Source organism: Pseudorca crassidens, chromosome 19 (assembly GCF_039906515.1).
Source record: "Pseudorca crassidens isolate mPseCra1 chromosome 19, mPseCra1.hap1, whole genome shotgun sequence".
In the NCBI taxonomy this organism is placed as follows: Eukaryota; Metazoa; Chordata; class Mammalia; order Artiodactyla; family Delphinidae; genus Pseudorca; species Pseudorca crassidens.
This window is the reverse complement of record NC_090314.1, coordinates 34,062,740-34,076,651: the sequence shown is the minus strand read 5'-3', so window position 1 is coordinate 34,076,651 and position 13,912 is coordinate 34,062,740. Positions and strand designations below refer to the sequence as shown.

Genomic DNA, 13,912 nt, shown 5'->3' with positions numbered 1-13,912 from the left:
TATGGAAGACTCAAAATGAGGCTCACCAGACCACCTCCACCAACGACCCAAGAACTCCTGTGGGTGAGCGCCGCTGGTTATTTTCCTCCACTTAAGGGGCCCAAGCCTAGGCCCTCTGAGACCTGATTCAGCATCTCTTTGGACCCCATTCTACTCCACCCTAGATGCCCACCCCTCCCACGTGTGGTACCACCGCCACCAGGCCATCCCCTTTACCCCCAAAGAAACCCAAGCAGCTCAGAAGTGCATCAATCGACCTTTAATGTCCAAAAGAGGCAGAGGCGTGGATGCAGAGCACAGGAGATGCTCCAGAAACGAGGGAGAGATGGACACACACCAGACATTTCCAACTGGCCGCACAAGTCTGGGAGGGCAGGGGGAGACAGATCTGGACACTCATAAAAAAATAAACCTCAACTCAAGCACTCAGTCTTGCGCCCACCAAAGGGTTTTACAGGGAACTCACTCACCATCCCGGTCCCCACCCTCCCTTGTCAGCATCAAAGAAAGCTCAGCACACACTAAAGACTTGAGAAGGGGGCATTCTCCTGCCTCCCCACCAACCTCGAGGATGGAATCGGAAAAAAAAAAAGAGAATGAGCTGGATCCCAAACCCCCTCCACAGCATCAACCCTACACGTGAGAGTTTTTAATGCGATTTACAAGAATCAACAGCTCAATCAGTAATGACTCCCCCCACCCCATTCCCCACCCCATCACTGTTTGATCCACAGACAAGATTTCCCGAGCACTCCCCTTGGAATCTCCTCCCACTAGCAGTCCTGCTCCATCCCCTAATTCCTGGCTTCACCACTGCAAGACTGACCTCCAAAGTTCCCCCAAAGCCCCTCAACAGCCTTTATCACACTTCCACCCCTGCCTCCCACAAGAGGCTGCCACCACTCACAAAGTCCCTTTCCCTCTCCACTGAGACCCAGCTCATCCCGGACTATCCTCCTAAAGCCTTCCCGGGAGCAGACAGCCACAGGGCAAGCAGCGTCTAGGCCAGATGGCTGAGGGCGGGTAGGGTGATACCCATCTTCACCCCCAAAACAGAGGCCCCCAGAGGTTTTTAACATAAAGGCCCACTTGTCTACCGATACACCTTAGAGATTCCACAGTCCTGCCCCTCCCTCCCCTCTACCCTAAACCAAGATATACACACATTCACACACATATACAGAGGAAAAACAAGGGACACATTAATTTGGTTTGATTGCTAAGACCTAGCTAAGAACTAGTCACCAGAAATTCCCTTGCCAGCCAACTACCAGGGGCTGCTCTAAGAGAACTCTGGAGGAATGAGAAAACAGAGAGCTAAGCAGGGAGCAGACAGAAGGAGAGAAGAATGAAAAGAAAAAAAAAAATCAAGCTAATCCCACCCTCAACATCCTCCTAGCATGAGCTCTGGCAGGAAGAATGAAAGAATAAAAGACACAGCCCTCACTTAGAAACTCTTCTGACAAAGACAGCAAGATAAGTCTGCTCCCCACTCCCACACACCACAGACAAACACGTCTCAAGGCCCCTTAAAGAATCCAGCCCCTGCCCCACCCTCTGCCCCAAGCCGTGGAATCACAGTTCAGTGGAATATTCTCCCTGGTACTAGATCAATCTCCCTACCCTCCTTCCTATCCCTCTCTCCTTGTCAATCCTAACGCTGTCCCCCCTGCAGCCTCCCTGGCCCTCCCAAAGCAGCATCCACCACCAGAAGAGGCAGCTGCACAGTTTTAGTTCCACCTCCAGAAACCTATTTCTTTTCCCCAGCCCTCCTAGTCGTACAGGCTTTGTTGAGGGCTTTTTATTTGTATAGGGAGAGAAAGAGAAAAGAGAGGGGTGGGAGAGATTTCCTAGTGCAATACAACAACAACAACAACAACAACAACAAAAATTTAAGTCTTGAAAAATAAACGTAAAGCAGCCTTCTTCCCCAGGCAACTAAACAGAAAGAAGTTTGGTTTTGTTTACTGCGACATACACATGAAATCGAGTATACAGTCCATGCAGTAGCACAGCCATTGGAGAGGACATCCTGATGCTGGCCCCAGTGCAAAACAGTCCCAGCAACGCCGCCTGCTTGCCATCACTGCCGCCACCACTAACACCTTCACTGCGGCCACCTAGCCTGACTTGAAGAGGAGGATTGCAACTTGACCCAAGTAAAAATAGATGAAGTGCTTTGTCTCGTGTGTAACGTAGCTGCCAAAATTTCGGCCCACAATACAATGCCAGGTAGGGTTATATTTCTTGTCAAATTCCTAAAAGAAGAATAAAAAAGAGAAAAAAGGTGATTAGGACAGCTGGAGGATGAGAAATCAGAATGAGAGTCTGATTAGTTTAGCTGTCACCCCCACCCCACCCCCAGTCCACGGCCTCGGTTCTCTGAACCTCAGGAGCTCAGGTTCTAAGGTTGGCTAGGACACTCCTTCATTAATAATGTAACACCACAAAGGCTCCATTATTTCTCTCTAGCACTTTACAGCCCGTTCATCTCTCGTTCCTCTAGCTACCCTGCTTTTCAAAAGCCCACCCCGCAATCCTTCAGCAAGCGAATCAGAAAAGCCAGTGGAATAAAGGACCACTCCAGGGTCACACAGCACTGAGTAGAAGAGGAGCAAGCCTCCCTGGCGTGCCCCTTGCCACCTCTCACATTACTAAACCAGCATTTCCAAACGCCAAAAGCCAAGACGCTAAAGCAAAACGGGGAACGAAAGTACCAGGAGTACCTGCAGGAGAACCAGGAAGCGATTCTGTGTAAGCCAACATTAAAGACACTCCAGTGTGGCAGGCACTACGTGGGCTGTAAACACCAGAGAAAGGACCTCAACCATGAGATCAAGGCAGTTCCCTCACTTCTCTCAGGGCTAGTACAAGTTCAGCACCAAAGCCAGCTAGGAAATCCTCACGACCTTATCAGACAGACCTTCCCACTCCGTGGACCCAGCAGGAAACAGATGGCTCAGTTCTAGCTGCATCCTGCCGTGGCTGTGAAAGGACAGCAGCCCTCCACCACGGGCCCAGCAATGCAGCCAACCTTGGGGCTCTGGCCCCTAGGGGCTCAACCTGCAACTTGTTTAGCGTCCTCACAGCCCCCATACCACGTAACTCCAGAAGGTATTAGGAGACGGCGGAAAGGGCATGGGTCACCACACTCAGCTTTATTCCTGACTGAAGACCCTGTGTAACATAGGAGAGCCATAGTTGCTTCCCCATTTTCCCCATCAGCAAAACGAGAAAGCGATTCTTCTGGCCCTAGGAGTCCATGGTTCTACATTCTCTCCCTGAATAGAACAGAAAAACCATCACTCAACAAGGAACCAGCACGCCTAGCAGCCTTGCCAGCTCTGCACCCCCTGGCTACACACACAGAAAGAAAAAGTCTCTCAGGACCCCAGTTTCCTCTTCTCATACCACCCACACACACAGGAAAGAGTTCTGTGAAACTCAAGGATACTCTACCGCCTGTATGGACCAGAATGCCATGGCTCTTAGGCATCCTTGGGATACCAGAATTAAGAATATCAAAGACTGGGGCTCTGCCACCAATGGACATGGATCCTGACTGGGAATCAGGGACCCTGGGTACCACCTTTCACCTCTAGCTCAGCAGCTTCCTCACTATATATATGTTAACTATGTCCATTCACCCAGGAATTCTTCAGGGACTAAACCTATTGCCCCAATAATGCTCATCTATTAAAAAATATCTATATATCTATATATCTATATATATTCAAGCCCACCCTTTCCTCAAGGAGGCAGGGAGAAGGGGACGATTTAGTGCGTGAGTCCCTTTTTCTTTGGCCGCGCAGCTTGGCTTGTGGGATCTTAGTTCCCTGCCAGGGATTGAACCCGGGCCATGGCAGTGAAAGCACCGAGTCTTAACCACTGGACGGCCAGGGAACTCCCCACCTGAGTCCTTTTAAAGAAAAGGAAACGTCCTGCGTAATGAGAATCACTTATAGGGCTATCCCACTTTAAATGATGCAGCTCCCTGAAAATTTGTATAGGATCTTATGTTATCCAATCAAACATCCTTGGTCTTCATTTTGAATAGTTCTGAATTGGGACAGTTATATCTAGTCCTGAAGCTTCACTCCCCATTGCTTTTGCAGTCACATAACTATCTGTAAACATACACACAGCCCCAGCAGAGTTCCTATTAAAAACTCTTAAGGTAAATGCTTTAATAAATAAGAATCATCCCCTAACTTATCTCCCTTGCAAGTTCGTAGGGTTCTGTTTGCATAGAATATACCTACTTTCCTATGCCCCCACTCCAGCCCTCCCTGGGGCATAACTCAGCTATCCATCCCTATCCCTGACCAACCACAGCTCTCCCAGCACACCTTCTTGATATAGGCAGCAATGTCCTTCTCTATGTTGTACTTCTCCATAGCCTGCGTGGCGCAGTCAACGGCATCTTGTTGCATGTCCTCAGACATGTCTGCGTTCTTGATCACTGCCTTCCGGTCAGACATCGTGACACTGCAGAAGAAGCAGAGAGGTGAGGCTGCAATCCCATGCTCTGGGCAGTGAACACTAACAGCTGGGTGTGGGGCTGGGAGAGGAGCACAGAAGATGAGGGCAATAGAAAACACAGATATGAGGCATTAGAAAAGGGAGCTCCTAAGATTTTAGCAGACACATGGTTGCCAAGTCTGGGAAACACAAGGTAAATAATTAAAAAAACATAATAAGCCATCAGTTGTTATCACATGTAAAATGAGGCTTTTCCAACTCTAAACTTATCTATTTCCAATATTTTGAATAGCACCAATAGCCAAGATATTACAATACACCATCTACCAGCTGTGTCCTTGGGCAAGTTGATTAAACTTTGTGCTCTCATTCATCATCTTAAAATGCGGACTTGAGTTAACCTCAGGGTAAACCTGGTGGTATAACACCTGAACATAATAGACCCTTGATTTAATGACCATTATTATATCATTGGTATCAAAGTGGAAAGATGAATTAGGCCTGACTTCTGGTCTGTGGACAAGTTACTTAGCCTTTCTGCATTCGATTACCTCTATTTTAGCAATGAGGATATCTCTCTATCAAGAGCTGTTGTAAGGATTAATTAAGGTTATATGAGAACACTGCAAACAAGGACAGTCTATACAGTGGTCTCACCCATTAGCCAGATTCAGCCCACCACCTGCTTTTGTAAACAGTTTCATAGGAACACACTACAATGGCAGAGTTGAATAGTTGTAAGAAACTAGATGGCCTGTAAAGCCTAAAATATTTACTATCTGGTCCTTCACAGAAAAAGACTGCCAAGCCCTAAGCTACCAATGCCCAGTGGTGACAGAGACAACAAAAGGTAAAGAATTATTATTTTAATAGCACTCTTTCATATCCATGCTATCTAAGACATTGCATTCATCCTATAGCAACCAGAGTTGCAGAGCTCACCTTGCATGGTCCCCTCCTAGGATGACAGGAATTCCAGGAGGGCTGGCCACGGCCTGCCTAGAAGTCTATGGCATGTGAGGTGCTTTGCAGGAAAGGGGATGAGCTGCAAAATCCTATCCTCTGTCCTTGACCAAGTCCCATCACAGAGGGCAGTAACAATCCACCCCCCATCCCATGTGCTACTCCCCCAAAGCGCCACTCTGTGGCCTGCCCAGTGGATAAAAGATGTTGTCGTTGCAGCCCTGTCCGATACAAAGCTACACAGGGACCTGACTGCTCAAGGAGAGATCCCTGGTATCATTCCAGGCCACCCGGATCTGAGTCCACACTAGCCTGTGGGCTGGGTGGGCTGAAAAGGGAAGCAGAATTCATGACTACTTCTTCAGCCTGCACTAGATGCAAAGAATGCATGCGTGCCAGCTGCTAGTCAGGCAGCCCTTTACTGCATCCGGGGCACCTCTGTCTCACACTGGCAAATTAAGTAGGGCTGGTTCCACTTTTGCAAAGGCTGGCAGAGCAAAGGATTATTGCCCCAGTACCCTCTGCTCCCATACGCCCGAGAGGGAAAGTCAGAGCCTCGAGAGGAGTCTGTGAGCACCAGCTGGGGCTGAGGAAAAGGTCAGGCGAACCCTGTTCAAGGCCTGGCTGTCTATATGACCTGGGGCAAACCAACATCTTTTTAGAAAACAATGGCTGAAATAAGATAAATGTGGCAACTTCAATGGGTTTGCGCAAAGGTACGACAGCAGCAGTACAGGGAAGAAAACTAGTGTCACCGGGCGGCCTATCCCAGGTTACCACTCAGAAGGGGGCACTGTTTACAAATCCAAGGGTGGGGTGGGGCCTGATTAAAGGATGAAATCAGCACCCGTTTTCCCAGCAAGCTCACCTGCCCCACTGCCTCATTCCCAAAGTCCAAAGAAACAACTTTGTCACAGTAATTAAAACCACCTTACCCTCCAGGAGAGCCTGCAGTTACATAACGTTGGTCTTGTGACTACAATGCCACGATTCTTCACCCCTGACCCCCCAGGCGTCTGAGAGGTGAGGCCTAGCCCCAGTCTCCCCTGTCCAAGGTGCCAATGAGAAAAGGAAAGGGAGGGGCCAACGTAGTCCCTCCCCCCCGGGGAAGAGGGAAAAAAAAAAAGCAAGGGACCTGGGCCTCCAGATTGAAGGATGACCACACGGCCCCAGGCCAGCTGCCTTAGTCACGAGCCAGGGGCTCCTCTGAAAAGCTAAGAGGGCACTCCAGGACAGCTCACTCTCCTCTATCCCCGGCCCTGCGACAAAAAGACCAAGCCTCCGAACGACACGACCCGCCCTCCCCGGCCCCCAACACGCACAAACGCTTGTATTTCCTCCCTTCGGACCCCAAGGGGCCGTCTCCCTCCACCACCCCATCCTCCAGTGGCTGCGATCCCGAAGGCCGGCACCTGGGCCGGGAGAAAGCCTCCTCCCCCCGCACCTCCACCCGGCCGGCCGCCCTCCCCCGTCCGGCCTAGAGCAGCGCCGTAGTGACTGGGCGTCCTCGCTGCAGGAAGGACGCCCCAGAGGGTGGCGACGGCGGGACGAACCGCGTCACGACCCAAACAGCAAGGGCCTCCGAGCCCGCAGAGAAATCCCGGGGGGGGGGGGGGCGGGAGGCCTCACCTCTGCAGCCGGGGGCCCCGGGGTCGGGAGGGCACAGGGTGGCGCAGCCCTGGGTAGGAGAGGCGCCGGGGGCGTCACGCCGAGGCCAGCACTGCTCCGGGCCTCGGGGCCGAACTCCGCGCGTCGGGCCGCCGCCCCGGGGCAGCCTCCACCCACCGCTTACCTTTACGGAGGCGAGTCCGCGCGGGGTCCCGGGGGAGCAGGGATGGCCTGAGGCAGAGCGCGGGCAGGGCGGTGTCCCCTCGGCTCCTCTGGCAGCAGCCGCCGCCGCCGGCGCCGCCGCGGTCTCCGGCTCCCGCAGGCCCGGGCCGAGCACAAGCGCCGCCGCCCTCCGCCCTCGAGCTTCTCCCGCCGCCCGCGCTCCGCCTTGCGCCCGCCGGCCCGCCTGCCTGCCAGCTAGCCAGCTCCGCGCTGGCACCTCGCAGCTCTGCTCCGCTCGGCCTCGAGCTTGGCGGACGCACGACCCCCCTCTGAAATAGCGCCCCGCCCCGCTCCCCCCACCGGCGCGCGCGCCGCCGTCCGCGCTCCCCATTGGCTGGGCCCGTTCGGCCCCGCACTGCGGGCTTCTCCCCGCGCCGCTCTCGCCCCACATCTTGTTTCCTCCCACAATGCCTCGGGGCGGAGGGAGGGGGTGGGGAGGGGGAGCTGGAAAAGGTTGGGGGAGGGAGACGTGGCCTTCAGAAGAGAAAAAAGAAGTATACAGACCCCACTAACCAGGGCTGGAGAGGCCAGGCCTAAAAAGGAATAAAGAGGCCGGGTTCAATGAGAGAGAAAAAGAGGGAGGGGCGTAAAGACCCTAATTCGAAGAAGAATAAAGGAAGAGAGTGGGATGGAGATTTCAGACCCTGGGAGCCCATGGGGAAGGGGTAGAGATCCTAACCTTAGAAAGAGGAAGGGGCAGGAGGTGAAGTCATCAGTTTTAGAGGAAAAGACAGGACTCCTTCCGTCCCCCCAAAACTGTGGGAAGGAGAGGACAGCCAGCCCTATGGAGAGGTAAAGCCATAAACAGCCGCAGGTCTCCCCTCCTCTCACTTTCTGGGAAGGCCCCTTCCCCTTCCTGCTCTGCCTTTGTACCCGAGTCTCAAGGCCACAGGACCTAAACTCCAAGCTGGGGCCCCAGATGCTGTTTATCTTCAAGAGCAATGGAGGCAAACCCTAAGCACGATTGTGAGAGGGGAGTTTTGTCTTTGATGCACAGGCCCGTGGAAGAGAGATGAGAGCCATTTCCAGTCAGTCTACCCGCTTGGTTAGACAGGACTAGAGGGGGCGTGAATAGAATCCCCTAGAGGTACAAACCAAAGCATGTCTGTACAGACAGGAGCCTTAAAATTCACCCCATCCATATTCCTCACCTTATAAAGGAGAGAAACAAGGGACAGAGCAAGGGGGAGCCCTTGCCAGACCACCGCAGGTGAGGCCTGCACCTGGCTTCTAGGCTGAAAAGTGGTGCTTCTAGGCAGCAGCCCCCCTGGGGTTTGTGGGTGTGTGTGTAAATGCCTGTGCACACTGGGGGAGTGCCTGCCCTCCATGCCACACCACCCACCTCCTAAGGAGAACAGGAAGCAGCTGCTCTTCTCTTTCCAAAGGAAGTGTCTACCTAAAGGGGTGGTGAGGGTCTTTATGGGAAGCCAAGCATTTGGGCCACACAGTAAGGATTAAGAAGCTTCCATTCATCCTATAACCCTAACCCTAACCCGTCATTGCCCCAAACCATGGTCAGGAAGTCAGGCTCATTCTGGCCCTGACCTCCTCTGATTTGGGGCATCATAATTTAGTGTTCATTACGAGTCAGGGGAAACCTAGAAAATCATCCCCTCTCACTTACGCTTTCCCAACCTGCTCTATCATCTTCAACCTCAATGAGGAGATGTGAAAGAAATAGGCGAGGCCTGTGGTATCCCCTCACACCAAGGGTGTTCTGATGTCAGCTTCAGTGTGAATGAATGGGGGGGTGGGGCACGTGGGGGGAGGAGGAAACTACCTCTTAGAGAATTTCAGTAACTTGCCCAAAATTCCCCAGCTTGTAAGCAGCAGTATTTAATTCCCAGTGCCTACACTTTTAGCCTTTCCACTATCCTCCTGACAGAAAAAAGATAAAACTGTAAACTAGGTGTTGGGCGCCCTATCTAAATTATACCAGCATTTCCTAAGCTTATCTGACTCCAAAGACCTTTCTTATCCAAGCATTTATTAACATCTCCAGGAGCTACTATTCCACAGGACACAGTTGGGGAAACTTGTGCTATGCTAATTACTACTATTTATGTAAACTGCTTACTGTTTAGGATAATTACTATGCAACGTAGTAACTGTTATAATTAATACGTCTGCTTAACTTGGTGGACATTTCTATTTGATGCCACTACATGTTGATCGTCCGGTTTTCTGTTGCCGGGATAGCAGAGCCATGTCTTCAGATTTAAAAATCAGATGGGACTTTTGGTTTTGTCTCATCTGTGAGCCCCTTACCCACTGGCTACTTCTTTAACTTAGGGGTTCCCCAGGGCACTGGTCAGCTTAAGTAGTTTATACCATGATCTGAGCCTTGATGACCTCCCTAAATTCCAGACCTCCACTGTGGGTGTCCCACAGGCTCTTTGGACTCTTCACATACACCTATATCCTGCCTGGTCATTAAGAGCATTGGCCCGGGAGCCACAATGCCTGGATTTTAACCTTTTTCCACCACTCAACCAGCTGTGCAGATCTGGCCAACCTATTCAACATCTCAAAGTTTCATTTTCCTCATCTATAAATTGAGACTAATAATATCTACTTTATAGAGTTATGAGAAAAATGCACGAAAAACTCTTGGCACAATGTGTGGTCCATATAAGTGATTAATAAATGTTAGCTATCATCAACATCTCTCTTCCAAACTTATTTCCCTTTCCTGCATTTCTTTTTTTTTTTTTTAATGCATTGGGGGTTTTTTTGTTTGCTTGTTTGTTTTTATTTATTTTTGGCTGCATTGGGTCTTCGTTGCTGTGCGCAGGCAGGCTTCTCATTGCAGTGGCTTCTCTTGTTGTGGAGCACGGGCTCTAGGTGCACGGGCTTCAGTAGTTGTGGCACACAGGCTCAGTATTTGTGGCTCACGGGCTCTAGAGCACAGGCTCAGTAGTTGTGGCACACGGGCTCAGCTGCACCGCAGCATGTGGGATCTTCCTGGACCAGGGCTCGAACCCGTGTACCCTGTATTGGCAGGCGGATTCTTAACCACTGCGCCACCAGGGAAGCCCCCCTTTCCTGCATTTCTTACCTCAGTTCCTCGCCCCATTATCCACCCAGATACCAAGTCAGAAACCTGCGGTCCCCTCTGGATTTGTGTCTCTCCCTTCCCCACCACATTTCTATCATCACTCACCTCCTGGCCGTGTCTCCAGTCCATGCCCCTTTCATAAGGAGTGCCTCATTCTCATTGTGAATACCTTGCATCTAGTACTCATCATCACTTCCAGTAGGCTCCCTGCCCCCTTTCTTAACTCCTCCTCCCCAAATCCACGCTGCTGTGATCTGTCTAAAATGCAAGTCTCCCAGGCCCTTCCCTCTTCCCTGCTCTGAAAAAAGACCCATGCTCCTTCCCATAACTTACTTCCCCTCCCAGCCACACACACCCCAGCCTCTCTGCCTTTTCTCCCCACGCTTCCCATCTCCCTCTTCAGGCTCTAGTAACACCATCAGCTGTTGCCTGTGGTTTCCCCCCACGGACCCAGATTCCACACCTTTGTTTATGTGGTTCTCTTGCCTGTGAGGCTGGTGGCTTTCTTTCCCAGCTCTTTGTCCTCTAGGAAGCCTTCCCTGAATCCCAGGCGGGAAGCATACCCCTCCTCTATGTTTTGGTAACATCCAGGGCTTATCACCCACCACATTTTATTAAACTTGTTGGTCTTATGTTTGTCTGTAGTTCCTTGCATACAGGGATCACATCTTATTTACCTGTGGGCTGCAGAACCTGACACAGTTCTTGGAACATGGGAAATTCTCTGTAAGTATTAGTTAAACCAATCATGCCCATTAATGGCTGAAAAATACATTTTGGAAGGACACACTTCATCTCTTCTCCACCCAAAGAACCTTGTCTAGGCTCTTCTGTCTCTTTCCCTAGAACCAGCAATGCACACTATTTACACTGGGCCCTTCCTGCCCAGTGCAAGTTGCTAATTAAGGTAAAACACTGTCAGCCCTGGGGAAAGTCCAGGCCTGATTTCTGAATTGATTTCCTTCTCACACTCTCTGGTTATTTGCCTGATATCCTTACACCTTACAGGTAAAAACTAGCAAGGCTCTCCCACCCCAGCTGACTAGGGCACCTACAGAAAAGAGACCATAGCAGTGACAGAGGTCATTTCACCAAGACCTTTTGCTATTGACTTGCTTCAAGAGCTCCAGGAGGATGGAAAAGGGTGGGAACACACACACTGTCACATTGCAGTGCAAACCCTGCTATCAGTCCCTTCTGCCAAGTCCCCACTGGGAAAACTTAAGGAAGAAACAGTGTGACTAGAACTACTGGAATGTGCTCCAGTTCACTGCTGATTTCTTGGGTGGCCTTGCAAGACGTACTTCCCTAGGCAACCATTTACCAAGCCCCAAACATTGCCCCTCCTCCTCTCCAATCCCCTGAAACTTAGAGGAGCCAGCCAAGGTCAACCACATGACTGGGAGCTAGTGAGGTGAGCCCTGGACTGGGAGTCAAAGGAGAAGTCTTAAGCCTGATCTGGCTCTAGTTAAGTCATGTCTATAAGGTCCCTGTCAGCCCCAAAGTCTATGATTCTCTTATTTCAATACCCCATCCCAAAGGGCACATTCCATGTGGATGGGAGAAATTCCTCAGGCTAGGAGCCTCTACCTCAGGCCAACTTTAAATGCCCCTTTTCTGTTCTTTCTGTCTGTCCCTGCGGTCAGAATTCAAAGAGCATTTCTCTACACTCACACCACCCACCAAAGTTGGGAGGTAATTCTGTTCATCTTTTACTCCCTCAACTAACAAAGCAACTTGACATAGTTAAGATTCAATTAATGTTTAGAGCTTCAATTAAAATATTAAAGCAAATGGTCATGGGACTTCCTGGTGGTACAGTGGTTAAGAATCCGCCTGCCAGTGCAGGGAACGTGGGTTCCAGCCCTAGTCCAGGAAGATCCCACATGCCTCGGAGCAACTAAGCCCGTGCGCCACAACTCCTGAGCCTGCGCCCTAGAGCCCGTGAGCCACAACTACTGAGCCCACGCACCACAACTACTGAAGCCCACGCGCCTAGAGCCCGTGCTCAGCAACAAGAGAAGCCACCGCCATGAGAAGCCCGCGCACCACAGTGAAGAGTAGCCCCCACACAGCGCAACTAGAGAAAGCCCGCGTGCAGCAACGAAGACCCAGTGCAGCCCCAAATAAATAAATACCTAAATTTATAAAGCAAATGGTCACCAAGAAGGAGCCAAAGAAAAGATGTTCCAATGGAGCTCGTGGTTTCTAGGTTATGACTTCTTAGGATTTAGGAGTCTTCCTCCTTCATTGTATGGACAGTTCTGAGGAACCCTGCCCCTGCTGCGGGAGAACCAAGACAATGACGTGGAATGGGTCAGCCCTTGAATATCCAAAAGATGAAGTTAGGTTCTTGGGTGCAAGAAACACCTGAAGAAGAAAACAGGACCTGAATAGCTCCCCTGACTCCAGGCAGCAGGAGCCATGGAACAGTTTCCATGGGGCATCCCAGAGTGGCACATCACGGGCTTTTTCTTTGAGTCACCCGACTCTCAATTCAAATTCCCAAAGAAGGGCATCTGATTGGACAAACTGGGTCGTAAGTCCACATTTTGGCCATGGAAATAAAGGGCAGCCAGACTTGTAGACCTTCTGAGATGGAGGGGGGGATAGCTGACAGAAGGAAAATCTACATGCAGTTACAAGAAGCAAGAGAGTGGGTACTGGGCGGGCAGAAACCACAGAGATCTACCTTGGAGAGCCTCAAGAGTGGGAGCCAACGTTATTTATGAGGGAGATCGTCATCCCCACAGTCATAAAAACACTCTGCTTTCTCACCCTCAGTCCCTTAGGGTGAGGTGGGAAATGATGAGAGGAGCTCAAAAAAATGAGGTCTGCACAACTTTGCTGTCCTTTCAGAGGAAAATTTTGGAGGAAAACCTTGCCTTGTCAGGTATATTGTGATATACTCCAGTTGGCAAAAAAAAAAAAAAAAAATTATCTTCCCACTAGGAAATGGAGGCCCACCTTACATTTCAACATAATCATATATATTTATACACGTATATAACTACTTTATTGAGATATTGTTCACATATAAATTTCACCTTTTTAAAGTACACAATTTAGTGGGTTTTAGTATATTCACAGAGCTGTGCAACAATCACCACCATCTACTTTTAGAGCATTTTCACCACCCCCAAAATAAACTCCATACTCATTGTCAGTCATTCTTCCATTTCCCCCCAAACCTCACTGATTTACTTTCTGTCTCTATGTATTTGCCTTTTCTGGACATTTCATATATATGGAATCATAAAATATATGGTTATGGTCTTTTGCAACTGTCTTATTGCACTACGTATAATATTTTCAAGATTCATCCATGGTGTAGCATGACTCTGTACTTCACTCCTTTATATGGCTGGTTAATATTTCATTGTATGAGCATACCATATTTTGTTTAGCCTTTCATCAGCTGGTGAACATTTGGGTTGTTTCCACTTTTTAGCTGTTAATGGATAATGCCTCTATAAACATTCACGTACAAGTTTTGTATGGATATATACTTTCAATTCTCTTAGATATACACCTAGGTGTGGAATTGCTGGGATTTATGGTAACTCTATGCTTAACTTT

The 13,912-nt window shown here is 50.0% G+C and overlaps 1 protein-coding gene across 1 annotated transcript; it reads right to left on the bottom strand.

The window, feature by feature from the left end:
• Positions 1–244: 244 nt before the first annotated feature.
• DYNLL2 (dynein light chain LC8-type 2) lies at positions 245–7,532 on the bottom strand. Its single transcript, XM_067716064.1, has 3 exons — positions 7,238–7,532; positions 4,350–4,488; positions 245–2,258 (listed from the first exon to the last, which is right to left on the bottom strand). The coding sequence occupies exons 2-3, from the start codon at positions 4,479–4,481 to the stop codon at positions 2,121–2,123; spliced, it is 270 nt and encodes an 89-aa protein (XP_067572165.1). The 5' UTR covers positions 4,482–4,488; positions 7,238–7,532; the 3' UTR covers positions 245–2,120.
• Positions 7,533–13,912: the final 6,380 nt, after the last annotated feature.

Coding starts and splice junctions, on each gene's coding strand:
- DYNLL2 (XM_067716064.1), bottom strand. CDS start 4,481: ATGTCTGACCGGAAGGCAGTGATCAAGAACGCAGACATGTCTGAGGAC. Junction 2,259..4,349: donor TTGCTGCCTATATCAAGAAG/GTGTGCTGGGAG, acceptor TTCTTCTTTTAG/GAATTTGACAAGAAATATAA.